This window comes from Apteryx rowi, unplaced genomic scaffold (assembly GCF_003343035.1).
Source record: "Apteryx rowi isolate R43461 unplaced genomic scaffold, aptRow1 scaffold_9, whole genome shotgun sequence".
Lineage (NCBI taxonomy): Eukaryota > Metazoa > Chordata > Aves > Apterygiformes > Apterygidae > Apteryx > Apteryx rowi.
The window spans coordinates 5,452,401-5,474,398 of NW_020451204.1; the positions used below are offsets into that span (position 1 = coordinate 5,452,401).

A 21,998-nucleotide genomic window follows, 5' to 3' on the forward strand; every position below is an offset into this window, starting at 1 on the left:
CAGAGATGAAATGAAAAGCGCTAAGGGAGATTTGCAGAGGAGGGATCTTGGCTGGAAAAGCACAGGGTCAAAAGCTCTTTCATGAAAGCAAGGGGAATGTATACAGGTAAAATCGGTGTAACAAGTGCCGATACTTAGTGGATTTTAATTCACGTTGCCGTTTCCAAGATGTTGCTTCCCTCTGCCACAAACAGYGTGTGTTTTCCCAGCACCCCTCCGGATGTGCTTCCCTCCCGGACACAGACGGGGGAATGAAAAATAGGCACTTTCTTAGGAAAACACTGTCCTCATGATGCCAGAGCCTTTGGGAACTCACAGTGCGCCCAGCAGCRCGATGGAAATATGGTCCAATAAACTCCGTTTGGCATCGCTTTCCAATTGCGTAACATGGCATCTYGCAAGAAAGGAGCTTGAGGAGTTTAGTCATTGGCGTTTATGCCAACTTTGGAGCTGTGTAAAAGGATTTGGGAAACAATCTTTATCACCAACAGATAGTTGTAAGCTCCTGGTTATGCTCCTTGGTAAGACGATTCTGTTTCGTGCTGCTGTTTTTTTCTTAATGAAGAGTAAAAGCTTTCAGTTGACTTTTAGACCTTGTCTACACTGCAGCAGCGACGGTGCTGCTAGTACAGGAACGGGCTGCTGCAGATCCGTAGGCTGGATCTAGGGTTGTAACACACCACGTGGCTCCAACGGCAAGGAAGAAATCCCTCCCGGCAGCAGCAAGGGAAAACGTAAGGCTCGGGGATGAGCGCGATATAAGTGCTAAGGTAAAGAGAGAGCGGCAGAGGGACTGAACGGGTTGTTTCTWGTGTAGTTTCTAGCCAGGAGTTGGCAGAACTTTAATAAAGTTGCACCCGTTGCTGTCACTAACTGATAACAGACCATCRGCATTTCCCCTCCAAATTCCTATTATCAGCTGTTTGAAACACATCTCCACAACCAGACTAAAATAAAATAATGATAGAAAGACTAAAAATAATGATGCAAARTCCCAGCAGTGCAGCAGGGTGTTTTAGGCAAATTTAGAATTTTTCCTGAAGTCATTTTTTTCCCCTGTTCCCTGCATCTAAGAAATAATTGTGGTTTATATCTGCAACTGGTTATATTCTGGCCAGCTACAAGAAATAGGCAGCAACCAAAAGGCACTGCCCTCTGAAGGCTCTGGGATGGTTCYTGTGAGTAATTCTCAGCTGTGAAAAACATTTAAAAATAAAAATACCCTGTTGGCTGTAGAGATAAAGAAGCCAAAGACTCAACAGACACGGCGGCTGGCCTTCGCTTTAGCAGGGTTCGTGGGCCTATCTAAAGCAGCTTGCCACTGCCTGCGCTGAATTCATTATTGAAAGCGAAGGATTCAGCCTGCAGGGTTGTTTAATCCGGCACTTTTTTGTGAGAGCTAAGTATGCTTTACAAAAATTCCTGATTGTGATATCATGGGCTCAGCTTCATTATCATGAAAAAGCAGAAGTGAACTGCCTCAGATGATGAAGATTTTTTAAATCACTTATTGTGAGTGGCTTAAGGAAACTTTCRGACCTCCCGACTCCTCGCGCTGTGTAATGTCTGCAGGAGCACAGATGCGAACGCAGACAGCCGTGGGATGATAGCTAGAGCGTGCAAAAATAGCCAGAAATACCCACGTTTGATTTGCAGCTGTGCCACTGATGTGCTGGGTGACCGTAGGTGAGTTGCTCTCTCATCAGCTCTCCATTATATCGTTCCTTAAAATAAACAGAGAGCAGTGGTCCTCTACCTCTGCAAAATGCTTTTTTTTTTTTTTTTAAGATCAGTGGATCAATATCTCTGCATCACTCTAGGAATTATTATCGTCCATAATGATGATTAAAAATAAAATCCGCTTATCGCAGGAGCACCACATAGCAAATTATGCTGCTGTATTGCTAAATGCAGATTTATATAACAGATATCAGAAAGAGGTCAACTGGATTAATAGCATGGACTGAAAAACCTTCTAATTACATGTACAGACTTTTGGATCTACCATGAACGCTGTAGAAAAGCTCCAAATGCATATTCCTACATCTTCTACACTCCTATTTGACTTTTAAACAAAAGATCACTAAGCACATGGGATAAGTGAACATTTCTGCAGACATCAGTTACAGGRAATTTTATTGTTCATTTGTTCTAAGAGCAGTTTAGAAATGGCATGGAAAGTTGCACCATGGTCAGGCAGTTGGGTTGGTAAAATTCATGACTTTTGAGATTTGGGGGGGTTCTTGATAAACAAGTAAAAGAAAATTAATATTTGCATCATAATTACTTGCAGTGAAGAGTAGGTGAGTAGGTTTTATGCCTGTTTGTTTCTTCTCATGGATATTTACTGCTCCTTCAACGAGCTGAAGTGCCAAGCATGGGAACAGCCTGGATTAGTGGCCACCTTCTCACTTCTGTATCAGTAAGTGCTGGGAAAGGAGCACTGTGGCAGTGCGACATTTTTAGGTTCCCTACGGAAGCATCTCAGTGCCTTATTTCTCTTGCTGTAATGTGAAAACTTTAAATTTTTTTCCAAATGTTATAGCCCATTTAATTTTGTTTTTTCCTCTGCTGAAACGTTTTAAAGTCTGGAAAGGAGGGGACAAATTAAGATAGGAAAGAGAGCAAAGTAGAGCCTTAGGAGAGAAGTATGCCTGGACGTTGCTCAGGCCATCTTGTTTGAGGTCAAAACAAGAAATTAAGGGGGAAAAGAATCTAAATGAAAAGATACTCATTTTGAAAATGGCTTTTTAAAGTGGACRTATTTTCATTATTAATAAAAGCAATTTGGAGGCATTTCATATTATTAACACTCTCAAACAAGCTAGTACTGTGGAGAGACCGAATGACGATACCCAAGCTCAGTGTCTCTGCTGGCCTTTTGCCGGTAACTCTAAATCTCAGATTTCCATTACTACATCTCCTCAGCAATGCCTCCCCACAGGGAGGTTCGAAATGAAATAATCTGCAAGAGTTTTTATTTCAGTGAGAGCATCATCAGGGCACTGTTAGCAAATGTGGTCTTTGGTATCAGTTTGATTCAGGTTTTTTGCAAATTCCAGTTACCGAGAGCTGTGTTTTGCAGAGCCGTTAATCAACTGCCCAGTTACAAGCGCTTTAAGGGGAACCATGAACTTCAGCGAATTTAAAATCCAGAATCTGTCATCCAGTCGATAGTCAGGAAAAGTCAGTGAAACCAAASGGATAAGGCATGTTTACAGGACATGCCTGTCGTTACCTTTATGTGCCTGATATGCCTAAACTGAAGAGCTTCACTGTGACTTTTTGAAGAGACTTGACTTTGTGCTGAGTGGTTGCACTTGTTCTCAGACCTATCATTACCTGTCTTCAGCAGGACCAAATGTCTGTCCACTCAACAAGTTGCTCTCTTAATCCGTGGCTGAAATGTGTGTGAACCACTCCGAGAGATTTTTGTGTGATCCCTGAAACAGGAGGCTGCCTCCTAGGGTGGTCCTTGCTCCAGCTTGTGCTCCGTTACTGAAGTGGTACAGCCCATCGAAACACACTAAAGAAAAGGCAAAGTCTATTTTGCAATCTCAGCTAGAAAGCATTTGACACCTCTAGAACTTTTTTTTTGTCACTTCTGAATTTCCATGACTTTTTGTTTGAGCCACAGCTTTTCTTTAACTAGAGACTTCCATCTCAGAGGATCCCAAAACACTTCTTGCAGGAGTCCTGGTGGCTTTTCCCTGTTGTTTCTTCCCAGGAAGCCAAGAAGAGTCCTGTCTACAGTGAACTAGGACTTGGTGGTACAACCATAACACCATGAACTACGCAGCCATAGCACAGGGCACTAGGATTGCTTGGATGACTGTGACAAGCTCATCTTGAGCTTTCTTCTGTGTCAGAGGGGTCACTGTATATAAATATATGGGGGGKTTTTTAATTGATTACATCTGCCTTTATTTCATCTCCAGAACTTTTAAAGATGTATTTTTTAAACTTCCACTCTTAACTCTAGGCCTAGGTCTTCTTGGTGTAGGTATGAAATCAGAGCCCTTACCTTGACACCTCCTTAAACTTAAAAATGTTCTACTTTACTTGCAGCTCACAAGTTTTGATGTTATGCTATCTGGTGCGTGAACTGCCGGCTGAACACTTCAAAATAGTCTCTGAAAGCCCGAGATGAGAAGAACTGAGTGAAGCAGGAGTTGAAACGGGGCAGCGCTGAGCATTTTTGAATATCGCAGCTAACTCAGTCGCTGAGCAGCGAGCCCTAGGATCGGGACAGCGTGGTTCAAGGAGGAAGCTTTTATAATTTTGCCGGCCTTTTCAAAATTCTCTTTCAGTTCTGGGGGGAGAAAGACAAACCCTGTGAGTTTGGAGCTCTTTCCAGCTGAGATGACAAGTGTAACAACAGATGCGTTCCCAAATCTCCTCTGCACCAGGGCTCTGTGGCTCCYTCGATTCGGCCCGTAGGAGGAAATCACTTGGCAAAACCCTTCCCTAGTCAATCATTTATCCGTTCGAGAGGGTCAGAAGGCAGCGTTAAAGAAGTAACTAAAGCTCTCGCCCCCTCCTTCCGCCCTCCCCTTCTGTTTCTCTGGGTGATCCCTGACATTTTGAACCCCGAGGTGATAAATAATTGCAAGGTGACTCGCAGGTTGGCCATGTTTACAAAGAGATTTTTTTTTTTTCGGTAGCTAGTGATAGAAGAAGAAGAAGTAATTTTGAGGTGTTAGCAACAGATGTATCCCCCTCTGTAGGTTTTTTTCTCTGTAGCTGCTGACCATAAGAAGGGAGTAATTGAAATATGCGGACTTGATATGGTAGAGCAGGGATAATTTGCTCGGAGCTGTTGTGCTGGACGAGCCTGGCCCATGGCACTGCGATTGCGGTAGCATTTGCTGTGACGAGGTAAGCRGCCGTGGAAATCTTTCTTGTTTCCTTGCACCGCGAGGCATGAAATCTGATTAGTCTTGTCCCGTTATAATTGTGATTAACAGCCCTAAAGCTGCCACCGTGCTCCCAAATGGCCACCTGTATCCGTGAGATACAGAGAGTGAGATTGTACTAAAAAGGGAATTTTTTCCCCATCCCGTCACAAATGGCTGCGACAAGAGTGCGGGATGGTTTGGGGCCGGCAGAGCTGATCTGGCTTCAACAGGGAGTGAAATCGTGGGTGCATGGACACTGATTTCCAGTTCAATTCAAGGTGCCCAAGGAATCTCTAAAGTGCACATGTTCCCCATATAGAAAATGAAAGGCACTGCCACTGTACAGAGCGTATAAGCATCTCCAAACAGCTTTTCTGAATACCCGAATCATAGGAGCAGGTTAGGTGGTTAAGTGGACTGAATCCTATTATATAGGTTTATCTCCTCTTTAGCCTGGCAGTCTTATATAGAAGGAAAGGATCCCGTGTTTCACACATAGTAAAATATATGTGCATACATAATACATGTGTGAGTTTTGCATGTGAGCGTCCAGGTTTGATAGCTGTAAAGATAACCCTTGCATGTGAATACATTTAGCATTTCAGTCTGGARCAACGTCTAGAAAGATGGTTAAATTAGCTAGCATCTGATTGGGGTGCTCGGTGATAACAGCTGAAGGTCTAGATTATCAAATAATTTAGAAATGAAGTTGAGTGCTAAATTTTTAGCATGATTGTTTAGGCAAATTGGGTATTTGCTGTGCAAATGGCCAACGTCCATCAGTGAGAAATGGGCAGCAGCTTGGACGTAACACRGGTACCCAACCTTGTAGCCCCTGCCTGGCAGACCATAATTAAAATGCAATCCCCTTTTCCCTGCAAAAGGCTCCAGATGCTCATATTTTAGTAGCATAACGTCACTCATCTGACATTCCCCTTTCCCAGAGAGCAAATTTCCTTTAAATAAGTAGCTCGCTCTATGGCATTTTACAGGGGATCGCAGCAAAAACCTTCTCCCTCCAGGACAAAGGAAAGGGGAATCCAAGCGAGTGGATTTGGGTTGAGGAACGAGGAGGGGGGTTTTGCCATTGCCTCAGATGGTGAAAAAAAGAGAAAAAAAAAAAGAGAGAAAAAGCGCAAGGGAGGGAAGAGCGAGTCTGCTTCCTCTTGAGTACAGCTTGCTTTCTCTGCTGATTCACATTTCTTTTGAGACCTGCTAATTGCAACATCTCTCAGTAAGTTACTTACAGCAGTACTGCTGGGTAGAAATTGTGATAAATGCATAAACTGTGTCTTATTGATTTTTGTTGACATTTTACATGCTTCTTATGCATGCTTAACCTCCATTCAGTAATTGTCACTGCGGTACACACTCCTGGGTAATGAGAGCAGAAGAAGCGAATGAAGCAGTTGCTTGACCGTTACGAGCAGCATTATCCAAGGCTCTGTATGGGGCTTCGTGCCYGCCCCCCGGTATATCTCTTATTTGTGCTCATCTCCCTTTGGAGTTGCAAGACAAGAAATGAAAACCCTCGGTGTTATTTCCTCTGTTAATRATAATAAGTGAAATGTCTTTTAAGAGAGATTACTTTGAGACTGACGGTAAACTTGGGCCTCTTTAATTTTAGTGCACAGCAGCAATGTGGAATCTAGCCGAGGTACTGTGGCTTATTTACCATTCTCCTACACATTTTGTCTCGAATGCCTTATAGAAAGCTGTTCGTTACATCGTTTTCTTTGACAAAACATTTGTCTCTGAATAACAGTAGTAGCAACACATAGCGTGTCTAAGCAGTAGTAAGACATCAGCAGTTGTTAACGTTATCCGAGAAATACATGAAGTGTCACGACACTGCCATGAAGTTTGCATTAAAAAATTCTGACTTCCAGTTTTATAATGCTGACCTACCAGTCAGAGATATATAAACCAGCTTAGGTTCCCTTGTATCAAGGGCCTTTACCTTAAAAAGAAAAATACCGCATGATGCAAAAATGCATTGACTTTATTTTCATGACTAGATGTAGTGCTTTTGGGTAATGATCAGGCATTGCTTTCTCTTACTGTTGTTTGATTAAAATGTGAATACAGTCTTGACTTGATAATCTTACCAGGTACACACGGAGCAAAAAAAAAAAGAAAAAGCATTTTATGCCTCAAATTGATTTGCATAAACCAAACAATCTGTTGCTTGTTGGATTGCAAAATGGTTTATTTTGCCCATTGGCCACAGGGGCAACAATATTGCATTTTTGATGCCAGAATGTAGCTTTCATGCATTAGCTCTAAAATGACAATATGCTTTAGCCTCTCAGTGCTTAGATTTGCTTCATTTGGAAATCTTTTAAGTAGTAATAATAATAATGTTTTGAGGAAATTGAGTGGAACACTAAATTATTCTCTGAAACCTAAGTTCAAACTGTGCAAGGCTAAGGGAGCTGAAAATCAATGCACTTTTAAAGTCATTAGAGATCACAAGTGAAATAAGTCTGTGTTGCTTTAGCTAAGCTTTTAGTGTGCCATGGTATTATTACAAAATCAGCCTGAATCTGCATTAATTTCACAGTCTTTTTCTTTAAGATGCCCAAGGGTACATGAAGAATAAAATGTAAATTTTCAGAAGGCAGTGTTTTTATTAGTCGAAAGGGCAGTGAGTCATGCACTAAAAAGCTGGCCTCTGCCATGCCCACTATAGGTATGACTGACAATAGTAAAAGAGTGGAAAAATAGCCCGGGCATTAGCCTGCTGGCTTTTTTATGATTTAAAAGACTGAAGAGGGAGAAAAGTGATTTCTCAGTTATTCGGCACATAGCTTCCGAATCATTAAAGTCGGCGGCAGCTTTCACAGATCAAAGAGCTATCTGTGCGCCCAGGACTCAGAGCAACAAAAAGCCAAAAGATTTTTATTTTGAATATGTTATTTCCTTAAATGTTGAGAGTGCACCTACGTTACTGAATTTTGTCTGAGTCTTTTCACAGTTAGGTGCAGAGTACCATTGGAGTTCTCCTCCTCCTTAGTTGTGTGGTCACTCTCGGTGCCTCACTGAGATTTATCAGTGGCGTTATGGATTCTTCWTAAATTCTCAGTTGAGTTGCCAGCGACGCCGCTCATTTATTCGCTCTCCAAAATTTGCCTGCACAAAAGACCTAGCAAGCAACTATTAATGCGTGGCCTGAACAGATTAAACTGTGCAATCCAAACTGTACGTAAAAGCCTTCCTTACTTCAAACCCTGTGGCTAAAGAACAAAAACCAAAAAAGAAAAAAAGAAAGAAAAAATTAAAGAAAAAAAAACCCTTTCTCCTCACCCATCCCCACCTAATTTTTATTTTTTTCTTCCATCTATGGTCAGATTAGCAAGTCAGCACTGTCGATAAATAAACTAGAGAAGTTGTTTATTTTTTATGTACTACTGAGAACAGTGTCGTCTTGTGGCCGTTCTCGTAGACTGTGTTGGTTTAACAAGCGTCCAACCCTTTTGTCTTGTTGTTTTTTGTCTTTCCTGCTCCCTGTCCCCTTGTTCCCACAGGCTGTGCGTTTGTCACATTTTCTACAAGGGCAATGGCACAGAATGCAATCAAAGCCATGCACCAGTCTCAGACCATGGAGGTACAGTACTGTATCATTTGCCCTTTCTTTGTTTTCTTTGTGCAAATGATTGCGAATGGTAAAGCCATGCTCTCCTGGACCAGATCAGACGCATGACAATCACAGATTTAACCTTTTTTTCGCTTTTTCTTTTTTTCTTTTTTTTCCGGCCAGCCCGCCCGGCCTCGCGCGGCGAAACCTGCTTTTCTCGGTTGCCTGAAAGCGCGCGAGAAGACGGCCGCCGGGTGCCCAAACGCCGCCCCCCGGCCCGTTCCCGGTGGCATTGTACGGAAAACGAAAACGCTGTGTCCGCCGCTCCTCAGAGCGTCCCCGATGAGAAAATTGCCTTTAATATTAACCACCCCCCCAAAAAAAAGTCCCTTAGTGTTCTTTTTAGAGAGGTTTTTCAGCGTCCTGGGGCGCGCCGCTCTGAGGAAGAGCTCGGAGAGGTTCGACTGAGCTGCCGGCGCCCGCGTTCAGCTGCCGAGGGAGCCTCTTTTTGAGCGAATACTGTTAATTTCTCCCTTGCCGGGGCCGGCCCCGTGCGACCCGCGGCGCTTCGTCCCCGCTGCGGCCGGCGGCCTGGTGGCGAGCGCCATGGCGCGGGGACCCCGCTGGGCCGCAGGCTTGTGGTGCACTCGCCCGACGCCGCGGCCCGCCCGGCAGCCTCCCGGCAGCTTTTTGCAGTCTGTGATTTTTGTCATGGTCTTTCAGAATTTTGCCCCCACAAAAAAAACCCAAAAACCAAAAACCCGCACCAGTACGAAGCTTTTACTTACGCTGGATCTTCTAGCTTATCATTGGAGAGTGCATGTTATACTGTATTACGTATACTGTATCTTCGTGTAGTGATGATTTCTCTCAGAGGTGGCATTGATGTTATGTGCACTTGTTTCTCTTTATTTATTTTTTACACCAGGACCTTTCGATTTTTTTTCTCAGTGATTTCATTTATTTTGGCTTTTTTTTTTATTATTATTCTTTTTTTCCCCCCCTCCTTTGCAATGCTCTAGTCTCCCAAAGCATGCTGGGCACTAAACAATCATTATTGCGTCATGTCGTTGAGCTGCTTTGTGTCCCGAGCCGAGCCGAGCCGAGCCGAGCGGGGAGCCAGCGGGCGGGAGGGCGGAGAGAGCAGAAGGAGGAAAGAAAAGCCAAAAAAAAAAAAAAGAAAAAGAAATAAAAATTAAAAAAAAGAGAGTGCATGAAAACGTCACTAACTGTTTCCTGTGTACTCCGAGTAACGGTATCGGCATTGCAAAGCTATTGTCTTCCCGACCATCAACGTTTGCATTTGGTTGAGCTTATTTTATAATCGATGTGTTTTCTTTTCAGTGCAATGCATTTTTAGAGCCCGAGTATACAGTGTTAGATGAGCAGCCTCCAATGAGATGAGACTAATTGGAGTTTATCTTTGCTAGCAAGCTGATGTTATACAATATATGCAGCCTTGACCGTATATATTGAAAAAAACTGCTGCTTTGAGGCTTTGAAAGGATACTCTTAGTAATTTGTGTGCCATGCACTGCTCCGTTAATTCAGATCTATATATTTTTCCTAGGTTTGATTCCAAGTGAAAGGAGAATGTTTATTGGTAATACTGTGTTTCACCTATTTTTTTCCATGTGTTTTAATGTATTTTTCTGCCTAGCAAAATGAATTTCACACAGCTCCACCTCAGAAGATCTTAAAATTAAAGAGAGAATACCTCACAGACCAGTTCTTGCTTTATGCCGTCCTCCTGTTGAACTCAGTCCTGTAGCATAGTTACTCTTGGAGCAAAGCACTTCGCAACATCTTTAAAGTCACCATCAAGGAGACCCCCAAATTCGCAAGGCAATTCTGAATATTTTGCTCTTTGGGCATCTTGGTGCCAGTACAGCTTAGGCTGAGAGCCCCTTCTTTGAGGGCAGCAGCACACCTTCTCCCGCTCCGAAAATGACCCTGAACGGGGTGGAGATACCAAGCCACTGAGATGCTCCTTACTGATGTGCTGGGAGGTTCCTCTTGAGAGAGAAGATGGGAGCGATTAAGATAGAAGTCATTCTTTAGGCAAACAATTTTTGCTGGCTCTTCTAGTAAAAAGTTAATCTGGGTTAGCTAGTGTTAAATCTGGACTGTCAGCCTGAAACAGTGGTCCTTGGACACTTTTGTTTCATGTTTAATGCACAAAAAAACATTGCAGGGGGAAGAATATGCATTACGCAGTCAAATTTCAGCTCAATTGCTGACCTGACTTTTTCTTTTTTTCTGATTTCAGTATTTTCAGTTCTTTGGCAAACATCATTGGCCAAGACGCATTTTCAAAGCGGGCTAAGGATGCAGAACAGTGGGGCTGTTAGTGTTCAGGTGAACACGTGTCTCCAAGAATAATGAATTCTCTTAATACCCTTTGCATCTCACTTTTTGACCAGATTAAATCCACGGATTTTAGAAACCTAATTACTGCTCTAAGTTTTTGCTCTTCTAACTCATTTCTGTGGGGTTTTTTTTGTTGTTTAAGGCATTCAAATGCAGCACCAGTAGAAGACACTAATTTGTTATCGTGGAGTAAATTTGATGCAACAATAACAACCCTTTTCTCATATAGAACCACTTGCTACATATAATTTGAGTCTTCAGAATGTTTGCTCTCTTGAAAATGATGAAGTGATGAAATACAGAGCAGACAGTGAAAAAATGAATTATAGATTCATAAATTGCAGAGATATTGTTTTTATACAATTTACTGACATTTAAGCATTCATGAATATGATGTCAGCTGTAGTGTTGAGTACTGAACTGCTGAACTGAGAACCGAAATACCTATACAATATTTCTTCTTTTGAAATTCATTTCTATTTCTTTTGAAATCAACTCAATTCTCACCTTTTTGCAGGTAGCGAGCAGGAGGTTCTGATTGCTCTTAGCCCAGCGCTACCAAAGCTCATATTAAATAGAATACAAACTTGGTTTTTTTTTATTAGCTAAACTAGAAAAATCTCTCTCACATCCTCCACCCTGGCTCCCTCTTCTTTCTTTTTTTTTCTTTTTAAGATCTTGTTTTTGTTTTTAATATTGGTATAAAAATCACTGCAGAGAGGCAATTGTGTAACAAGCTGACTCCTTCATAATCTTTATTTGATTGCTGGAGTGGCATGTATCTCCTTGCTTCCTTCCCGAAAGATTTTTACAATGAGAAGTACAAGAAAAGAATTGGAGGAGGAATAATAAATCACAAGTGATGATTTTCCAAGATAATGCAGAAGGAACAGTATTGATGGGAGATCTTCATACAAGAGAGATTATTATTATGGGGGTTTACTTCATCCTTTCCTCTACTGATGGTGCATGTTCCTATCGTTTGTCCCTGCATGAGGTTCTGCAGAGGAGAGGTGCACAGCTACTCTTTGTAGATGATAGAGGACAGGAACTTTTCTGAAGATGCTCAGAGTGCTGTGAGAGCAGCCATGGATAGAGTTAGGCTAAGTATAAGCCCGCTCCCCATCCCACACTACACGTTCTGGCTAAAATTCAGCTGTGTTTTTTTGGATCTGAGTCATCTTTTGTTCCTGCCGTTGTTGTCAGATTGAAGTTAGACAAGAAATTAGTATAACAAAGCATGGCGGGTGGGGGAAGTTATTCACTGCATCCTATGAAGTTGGAAAGCAGTATGAAATGCTAAAACAGATTGACAACTTCTATGACTCATGAGATGTCTGCATTAATTTGCAGAACTGAATCATTACGGTATCTACTTTGCTCCCTGATTTAAGAAAAATGAAGACTTGAAAGGTTAACATATAAAAACATTTGTTAGCGAAAAAGAAATAATAAATAATAGAGCGAGAGCAACAGAGACATTTTTCACATTCCTGTGTCTTGTTCTCTCCATGACTTTGCCCCCAGTCTGAAGTCCAAGGGCAATATCCAGCTGACCTCCACAGGCCACATGGTCCATGGCCTGCTGCTCCTTTTTGAGGGCCCCTCAGGCAGGGTTGAGGAGGAGGCTGCAAAACAGACTGCTAGTTCTTACTTACAGCCTCCTTATTTCCCGAGGTGTCTTGCAGCCCTCCCGTATCATGTAATGAGAGGCTCATAGAAGAATTGCTGGGAAAGGTGGCAATCGGGAATGGGTGGCCACCACCAGAGCTAGCACCTTGGGTCACATCTCCAGGACACTTGACCCAAAGCGTGCCTGGGAGTGGACCACAGGTGGGTGAACTATCCGAGCAGTAGCACCCTTTCTGGGTAATCAGTAATTCCTCCACTGCCTCTTTTCCCTAAGAAGCTGAAAAATCTCCATCCTTGCAGCCCACCATAAAAACCGACCGCCGAGGGAGGGCGAGCGGCCCTCCAGGAGCCCGGGGGTGAGTGCGTGTGGTGTAACGCCTCCGTTTCCCCGTCTGTCCTACCACAGGGCTGCTCTTCGCCAATCGTGGTGAAGTTTGCCGATACCCAAAAGGACAAGGAGCAGCGGCGCTTGCAGCAGCAGTTGGCGCAGCAGATGCAGCAGCTCAATACTGCCACGTGGGGAAACCTCACAGGTCTGGGAGGACTCACACCACAATATCTAGCTGTAAGTTCCCTCCAAAGGCGGTTGGCTACATGATTCTCTCTTTATTTTGGAAACTGTGGTAAAGCTATAGTGAATGCCCTGCAATATAACACTACGTCCTCCAGGACATATAGCATGTCTTCTTCTAAATAAAATGATCTGTACGTTCATAGCATGGTCTAAAAATACATACAAGGGAATAGAAGTTGAATAAATTTTTCAAGATGTGTCAGTGCAGTCTGAGGCACACATTTAAACTTTAGTCATGCTGAAAAATAAAGTTTGATCCCATTGATGTTATTGTTCTTTTGAACATTACGTTGCAATTTTTATAGCTGGAATAAAATTTAAGTTCTTCCTTGAAAAGAACCAACAAATGGAGGACAGATGGGTAGCAGAACACTGTACATGTCTGTATGGTACAGCCTCTAAACTGGGAATGGTGGTGTGATTTAATCCTCTAATTCTATACAGAATTCTATTCATTTATAATTTTTCTAACATGCTATACAACTTTCATATTAAAGCACAAAACTGTCAACGCTAAATATACCTAGTTGGTACTACCTTTTAAAGAACGTGAAGAGGGCAGAGGAAAGTAATTTGTTTCTCATGCATTTAAAATGATATTTTCTTTGGCCCTTTTATAAGACAAAACCCAAACACTAGCTCCTGCCCCCGGTGGAGAAATCTGAAATGCCCAGCTGTGAGTCACAGGTCCTGGATTGCCAAGAGTCCCCCGCAGCCCTGCTGCGAGGGAGGCCCTGCCTTTGGTGGCCGTAGAATCAAACAGTTTCTTTCAGGAGCTTTTTGATAATTTGGGGACTACCTGAAGGTTTTGAGATAGACAAACAGATCTGTCCATAAATGCACTGTGCATGCACAAATACATAATCTGTATGCACGCACTGCATCGGTGTAGTGATCTAATATGATAAACTTTAATTTACCTAGCAATTAAAAATATATATTGATATTGAGGTAGGCTAATTAATACTGAGGTAGGCTAAATTGTTATATACTAGTACCAGTCTAATGAATATCTATGTGCTTGATTCACAAAGATAAGAAAGGAAAAACTGAATTCAAGGGGGTGGGAGAGAATGGACTGTGATTGACAGAGATGAGTTATGGTAACTACTAGACTACAGAGGGTTGTAATTAGTCACGCTATGTTGGTTTAAATAGATTTAACACCTGGTTGTTAAAAAGAATAAATTGATTAATTGTTTTAAAGCAGCAATGTTATTGAGTTTCCCTTGTGTCTCTGTGTTTCTTAATAGAGATTAGACATTAATATGGATTTACAGCACTGACTCTAGGGATGTTCATTCCAACAATAGACAGAAGCAAGAGACTATATAAATGTAAAGGAAAGCATAAATGCTGCAAATGTAAAATGATAGCTCATTTTAGTTTTATCTTCGTTTGTTACCTTAACGGCACATAGATTGCTGTGTTATTGTTGTTAATTTGCAGCTTCTGCAGCAAGCAACTTCCTCCAGTAACTTGGGTGCCTTCAGCGGCATTCAGCAAATGGCCGGTAAGTTAAAAACCATTTCGTTTTGCTCCAGCTACGTTTTGTATTCTTCCGCTATTGAATTCTGTACCTCTAATAATCACATGGGCGGGGGGCGGGGGGAGCTGTGCATTAAACGCGGCAGATGTACTGGCAGGGGACAACTCGTGGTTCAGCATCAATAGAAACACTTTCTCCACTCTTTCGGAAACTGAAATTAAACCCGGTGCTCCCAGGTTGTGCAAACAGTTTGTCTTGCATTAGTCACCTGCCATTTGTCCAAAGTACCCAATTGCAAATTGCAGGGGAGCTCTTAGTCCCCGCAGCTGTATCCTGGCCTCTAAAAAGTGTCAGGAAAACACCAGCAGGATTACGCTCTAATTTCCAGCGAGATTTCTGTGTCCTGAAAAAATCAAATTAATGGCAGCCCTCAAACATTTTAATAACAAGCGGTGAGTAAAAATGTTCTGACCTTTTTAATGAAACCCAAGATTATGGCCTACCTTCGGTATGAGTTTCCAGGCCCCTTTTATAATCACGGAAAATTAACTGGGTGCCTTTTTGACTGCAGAACCCTAGTTGACAAAATTACACAACAGAGGCTTTTATGTAAAAGTATAAGCTTTAGTCTGGGGGAAAAAAAAGAAAGAAAGAAAGAACAAATGGAGGGGGGGAATCAAAGTGTAAGCGTATTTGAAAGCCAGCTAGTTGGAAGGTTTCTTAGTAATGAGCCGTGTGCCAGTAGTAACTGATGTGTAGTGATTAGCAAAAGGTCGCTCCCACTGTGTGACCTACCATGCTGATACCCTAACTTAACATGATGCTAGAGAAGGCAGCATGTGCAGTAAATCAGAGCGCAGATGCACATTATGCCTGCCGCGAGAAACTGTTAAAAAGCCTTTTTTCTTGTTACAGGAAGGAAAAAGAAAAAAAAAAGAAAAAGGAAGCACAAAACCCCCAAATTGCTACATTAGTTTATTTTAATCATGAACCCACTGCATCAATGAAATGCAGCATTGTGCTTGCTTCATCATCACAAAACAAGGGCTAAAATATTCAGAAGTCTTTAGGAACAGCGTTTTCGCCTGCTTTTAATCCTAGCCTTTTGCTTCTTTCTGGCTCCGCTTTGAATGAATCTTGCAATATTTTAACAAGTATGGCTATACCCCACAGTATAGCTATACCCCACAGGTATTCTTTGCTCAATCGTTATATTATGCCATTATTGCAGTGACATCAGAGACTAATGTGAGCCTGCTGTCTGACAATATAAATTGGCCTACAGATGACAATATCTCTGAATTATTCTCTCTTCCTGAGACCTGCTGGCAGCGCTTGCTGGTTCTATTATGTTACACTTGCAATCTAGCATTTTTTTCATCAGAAAAGTGTATCTTAATATGATAAACAGAACAGAGCTGTTCGGTAACAGTTTTACACTCAGCAGTTCTGGAAGTGGCTTTGAGCTCAAAGATTGTGTTTAATGTTTTCATATTTGGTTAGGGCTACAAAATGAAAGAATTGAGACACTCGGGAAAAATAATGTGATCTCCATTGCATTACTTGCACCTTAGAAGTTTCTGTTGCCCGTTTCTCACTGTTGGTGTAGGTTCAGCTTTGTCTCTAAGAACGGCATTGAGATTAAGGATTTTCATCAAGTAATTTTAGGATGGGCTCTCAAGCCGGTATGTGGTTTATCCTCTGAAAATCATATGATCTTGAGACTAGAAGAAAATCATCTTAAGAAATCAAAATGGCACGTCATTTTTACTTGAAGGATGTACCTTTTAACTAAAAATTAGATTGTTAATGTGGTCATATATTGGATAATATAATGACTGTGTGCATCTCCTGGAACATATATTTTTTATCTTATGTTCATGTTATCAGAGGTGCTCCAAGTTTTTTCCCCCAAACATGTAACCCTTCGACCTTGATGTCCAAGGTCAAATTAGTGATATTAAACTTCTCTCCAAGCTACAGCTCTACACGAAAGTGCAAAAGGCTAAGCACTATTTCTTCATTAAGACTGAGAGTTCATGTCCTCGCCTCAGAAATCATAAATTATCCCAGACTTCTCTCTGCAGTACTATGTTATGCTGTGTGTCTAATAATATAGATTCATGTGTTAAGTTTTATGAAAGGAATAGAAAATACTCATATGTCTGCAGCAAGATCTCGCATTATCTGCTGAAGCCATCCTTGAATGTTTGTCTTCACAGTCCTGAAAGTAGCATAAAGGCCCTAATTTTTTTTACTTAAGCTGTATATATTCATTTTATAAAAATTAGTCTAATATATAGTTCCATATTGTGGATGGCTTGCATATTAATATAACATTTCAGGATGAGGAGTAAAATCTAGACACAATTAAGCAAGATGCTGTATAAGCTCCATCACTGCAGCTTGCAGCTTCTTTGAGCTAAAAAATTGCATTTGCAGCCAGATATTTGTACCTGTTCTTGTGTTGAATTTAAGGGGGAGGGCTGGGCATTCCTCAGCGTGAGCGATAGCAGAATTTGCATGCTTGGGTAGCTCTGCATTTAAGAATTTATTCAAACATGTGCAGTGGGTTTGAGGGGTCAAACTTGGATCTTTCAAGTCTTCTGTGCCAGGCCTCTAATCCTGCAAAGCTTTCACGTGCCTGTGTCCCACTCAAGTCATGGTTTGCTAAACTGGCATTGGTAATATCACACCCCCTTGGCCAGAATTAGGGACCTTCACATCTGCAAGTATTTATTTCTCAAGAACTCCCTAACGTACAGACACTGAGCCTGCAGAACGTCAGCTCCAGAGGCAAATGCTGCTCTTGCTGTAGGAGCCCACTGGCACTAGTAGATGTTCGGTATCGCTTTTGCCCCGTGTTCCTAAATCGTGTGTAAAGTCCAAACACATGGAGCAACTGGCTTGACTAAAATTTGTGAGATTTTAAAATCTGAGAGACCAAAAGTAGTAGTTTGCCATTTAGGTTTCCAAGCCTTAAGGTTCCACCCTCTGTTGACCAGTTTTCTCGTTTTTATTGAAAAGTGGGATTTTCATGAAATCATTCTATTTCAGGAGCCAAGCTGAAGAAAACAGTGTAATATGTCAAGAGTGGTAATAAAGTTGGGAGAGTTGGCAGTGTTGCCTTTGCGAGTGTAATAATCCTGCGGTGCTGGTTGCTGGAGCTAACCCTATCCTTGCCAAACTCCACTTAATCGATCTTTGTAAATCATGCAAGCACATACAATCATCTAGTGCGTATTTTATAGCAAGTGCTTCTTCACTCTTCCTTCCCCTCCGCAGATATCTCCTCATGCTAATTTTAAAGCATTTTCTCTCGCATGCCTCTCAAGCCTCCGTGTCTGGCCTGTGCGTTGTCTTTGGGGAAGGCTAATAACGTGGGCGAATTGCATTATGTGATTTGATTGTCCTATTTAAAAAGACAATACAAGCTACGTTACAAGCGCTAGCAACCTTTCAAGCCAAAAACGTTCCTCCTTCACATATATACCAAATGCATGGAAGGTTTAGTTTAGAGGTGATTAATGTCACTGAATGTTTCTATTGAATTTGGCCAGCACTGGATCAGAGCCTAAAAGCTACAGTGATTTAGGCCAACCTGCCTGTTTAAGAAGAACCTGGAAAGTGCTGTACAGGCAGCATAAACAGAGAGGTTTTGTATCGTATTGGGTTGCTGTAGAAAGTTGCAATGTTCAAAAGTACATTATCTATGAAGATTTTCTCTTGTCCATCTAAATAGTTTAAAATGTTTTGGCAGGAGTAAATAATTACACATACATGTGACCATTTGCTATACGTGTGACCGTTCAGTACCAATAACGGGCACAAAGGGGCTCTATTAATGTCAGTGTATGAGTAGTATATTTTTGCTGTTTGAAGTCATGCAGGAGGAATATGCGTGCTTTTGGCTTTTCTTGCTGTGGATTTCAGATCCATAAACCTTGTACAGCCGGAGCTTTTTATATTTTTTCCAGTGTGTGTTTTTTCCAGTCCTTTCCAAGCTCCCTCACAGGTTGGTTGCATGTTGGGTTGATCTTCTGGCCCGTTCTGACTCCTGTTCAATCCGTTTCACCCCTCTCCTGTTACCCAAGCCAGATTTCCTCCTGCTGCAGAGTCTGTAGGAGCAGATGGGTGAGAGAAACTCTGCAAGGTTCTGCTTTCTGAATTTTTCCCTCTAATTGTGGGATTGGCTCGGTGGATCTGGAGGGACCGGTTGGAAGCCAGGACCATCTGCACAAAAGCTCTACGCTTCTGCATTGGCCCAAGGATCCTTTGCATCCTTGGACTCTTTGGTGGCTTCATTCCAGCGGAGCTGTGCTGAAAGAGGTTTTCTCCTGCTATGACCTCTTAAGGGATATCACATTAAAAGTAAAGGTCACTGAGAAACTGTTTCCAGCTCAAGGGAGAGAGCTGTTTCTTAAAGATAACTACCAATTTTGAAAACGTTGACCTCAGGGACTGAAAGCATTGAGCTTTTGTAACACTAATTCCATTGAAAGTCCTACTTAATTTAACCCGTACAATTAGCAGTTTCTTAGATAATAAATTAAAGGCCTGCATTTAGCGTTTGGAGAGGCGGAGTTTGAAAGAAGTGAGTCCGTTCTCAGTCCTGCTGCCAGGAGCAGGAGAGGCACCTGGAGAGGAAAGCCAGCGCTCAGCGGTTTGCGAGACACAATTATTCGGGTGGTGAAAGTGCACGAGGTGGAGCTGGGCCGAGTCCGGGCACAAGCTGTGTAGCTCTGGCTGGGCTCTCTGCAAACAGCAAAAGGAGCGAGAGAGACATTTTATTCCTTTGGCCCAGCTGTGGGTGGAATTCATCTCACTGAACTTTGCAATTTGGAAATTAGGCATCCAGTGTCCCCGTAATGTCAATGAAGAGGGAGTCATTTCCAGGCAGCAATTCATCCTACCAAGGGCTGGGGTTAATCTATCTATTTTAGGATTGGATGAGTCATCTGCTCTCTCTCTCTCCTTCGACTATAGCAAGAGCCTAGGCGAGTAACTTTTAGCTGGATATAGGTAGATCAGATCAATCTTTCCTGCTAGGACTGGGAAAATTTCAATTGAGAAAAGCACATTCCTTGCCAGGAACATGTTAAGAGCATGTATAGCTTGAAAATATGCTGAAACCGGTAGCTAAAACTTGCAGTTGGATTTAAGCACGTCCTTTTAAATAATGTAATCAACAGGGCAAAATCAAATGGGGACTTACAGTTAAAAGTTGTTTTAATGGCTTTGCCAATCAGACATTAAGTGATCAGGATACTTTAAAAGTATTGTGCAAATAAGCAGCTTTTCTAAAGATGGGTGCAGAGTATGTGTGGTTTGATGGCGGTAGTGCTCAGGTCTCCTGTCCATTGTAATACTTAGGATCTTGCTGGCAGTAACATCACCTTCCTGCAAACACTGTCCGTGAAGACTTTAACCACTTTTTTCAACATAAGCCTCCCAAATGTCCCATATCAGTGTTAACAAATGGTTGCTTTTTGGCCCAGAGATGATAAATTTTACCTTAAGCCACAATTTTTAAGCTGCAGTCAGGGTTTAATTCAGAAGGGTAAATCCTAATAGTTGGGAAGGATACAGTTTCTGAAGAAAAGGTAGGCAACTACAGAGGTCAAGTCATTGGAAACTGCTTGTGATCTATGCAACGTTTGGCTCTGATCATCACCACTGATTATGAAGTTCTCGATGCATATAGAGTTACTAGAACATAGTTAATGCCTTCCTTTATTAGGAATTTGTTCAGCGTGGAAGCGCAAGTGAATCTCAGCTATTTCCTAATACGATTTTATTATGGTTTTGGAAACCCAACATCTGATGAAGCCTAAGAAGTCTTTAGGAACCGTTCACGATTCTCCGGCCTCCTCCACAAATACCCAGTAATTCCAAATTTACAGTTATCACAGGAGAAAAGCTGTGGGGACTAAAACGTGGCAAATTGCTTTATTGTACGAAAGTTTGCTTCGGAGGCAGCACAAGAAGTTGTAAAATGGAAATCTCGTGCTCTCAAATTTACCCGTGTTTTCACAGCACTGCATCTGTGACTGTGCAGCACTACAAAAATTTCCTGCGAATGTGCTAATAGGCCTTATGAGAATGTTCTATAACCATCCATCTGTCACTTTTTAACAGGCCTGATTGGCAAGCACTTGTAACAACTGACATCTGTTCTTGCTTATTGATATGTAGATTTATGGTAATTGCTGTGAACAATAAGACACAAAATTACCTAAGGTGAACATTAAATTAAATTTTCATGCCCCTATCCTTATAAATAATTTTTTTTTTAAATCTTAAGTTTCAAGCAAGGCATACTGTGCATCTGTTTTGTACATAATTTAATTGTTTTTTTAATCTGCCAAATAACAAAATGAAAGTTGAATTTCCTTGCAATCTTGAATATTTGCCAAGCTGATAGCACATTGGTAAATACACGTTATTAAAAATGGAATCAAACTGTATTGTGATTCTATTTTTTTTTTAATCATTTCACTTTAATTCCCAACATCGTCTCCATCATGAAGATCAAGAGTTATTTCTTACCCAGAAATTTTTTTCCCTACAGGGGGATTTTCATTTTTCATGTGCAGCTCTGCCTATGAGGCTGTTCTTCAGTGTTAAGCAATTTGCATTTCTTCAGAGAGGTGCATTTGCTGAGTGAGCAGCGCTTTCAAATGAAAACGATCTCCTCATTTTCGGTCCAGTTCTGTTCCGGGATTTGGGACTGTTTTGAAAAAAGCTGTAGGATGTGAAATGTGTGAAGACAGAGTGTGAAAGAGGAGAGAGTGAGAGAGCAGATTAGTCCCACAGAAGTACACCTTGGCTGAAGTTCAGTGGAACCACAATCGCTGTTTGGAAGCAAAGTACTTTCTGGGTCTGGGGCTCAAGAGCATTTGGTTTCCCTCCTCCAAGTTTGTCCTGGCAAGCAGGATTTTTGATGCGTTTGACAAGTTGATGGGAAAAGCCAAGAAAGAGGGAACAGAGATGATAAAATGTCTGGGGAAAGTGAAATGGTGATGACAGGACTTATTTGTGACATGTTTCAGCAGACAGTCTTTAGGATGCCCATTAAGTGATAAACCTCAGCTCTACAGCGTGCTCTGAGCCCCTGTCGGCAGCCACACTAAGGTGCCCGGGTCAGTGGGGCTCCTCAGTGTACTTCTCTTCCACATGTGTGACTACCAGAAGCAGCTTTTTTTGTGAAGGTGCCGTAGCTGACACCCCGTAACATCTGCAGAGCTGGTTGGTGGCCACTACCTTTTAGTCACCTCTGCAGTAATACATGCTGGGTGGAGAGAGGACTTTGTCACCACAGAGCTCATGTTTGTTGATAGTCTTTTGGCTTTGAAACTCTTCAAGTTGACGGATTCGTCTTCTGCTTCCACAGGAAATGGCCCACTATAAAAAAAAGATGGTTTTGTGGGATGAGGCAATGCTGGTGTTTGTTTTGCA

At 41.9% G+C, this 21,998-nt stretch overlaps 1 protein-coding gene across 9 annotated transcripts in view; it reads left to right on the forward strand.

Moving 5' to 3' along the window:
- Positions 1-21,998, forward strand: part of CELF2 (CUGBP Elav-like family member 2) — a 342,189-nt gene that overhangs the window by 284,228 nt on the left and 35,963 nt on the right. For all 9 annotated transcript variants that reach the window (XM_026091227.1, XM_026091229.1, XM_026091224.1 and 6 more), the window contains 3 exons: positions 8,426-8,505; positions 12,884-13,042; positions 14,501-14,564. In XM_026091227.1, coding sequence (XP_025947012.1) covers positions 8,426-8,505; positions 12,884-13,042; positions 14,501-14,564 — 303 coding nt within the window. The remainder of the gene's footprint in view (positions 1-8,425; positions 8,506-12,883; positions 13,043-14,500; positions 14,565-21,998) is intronic.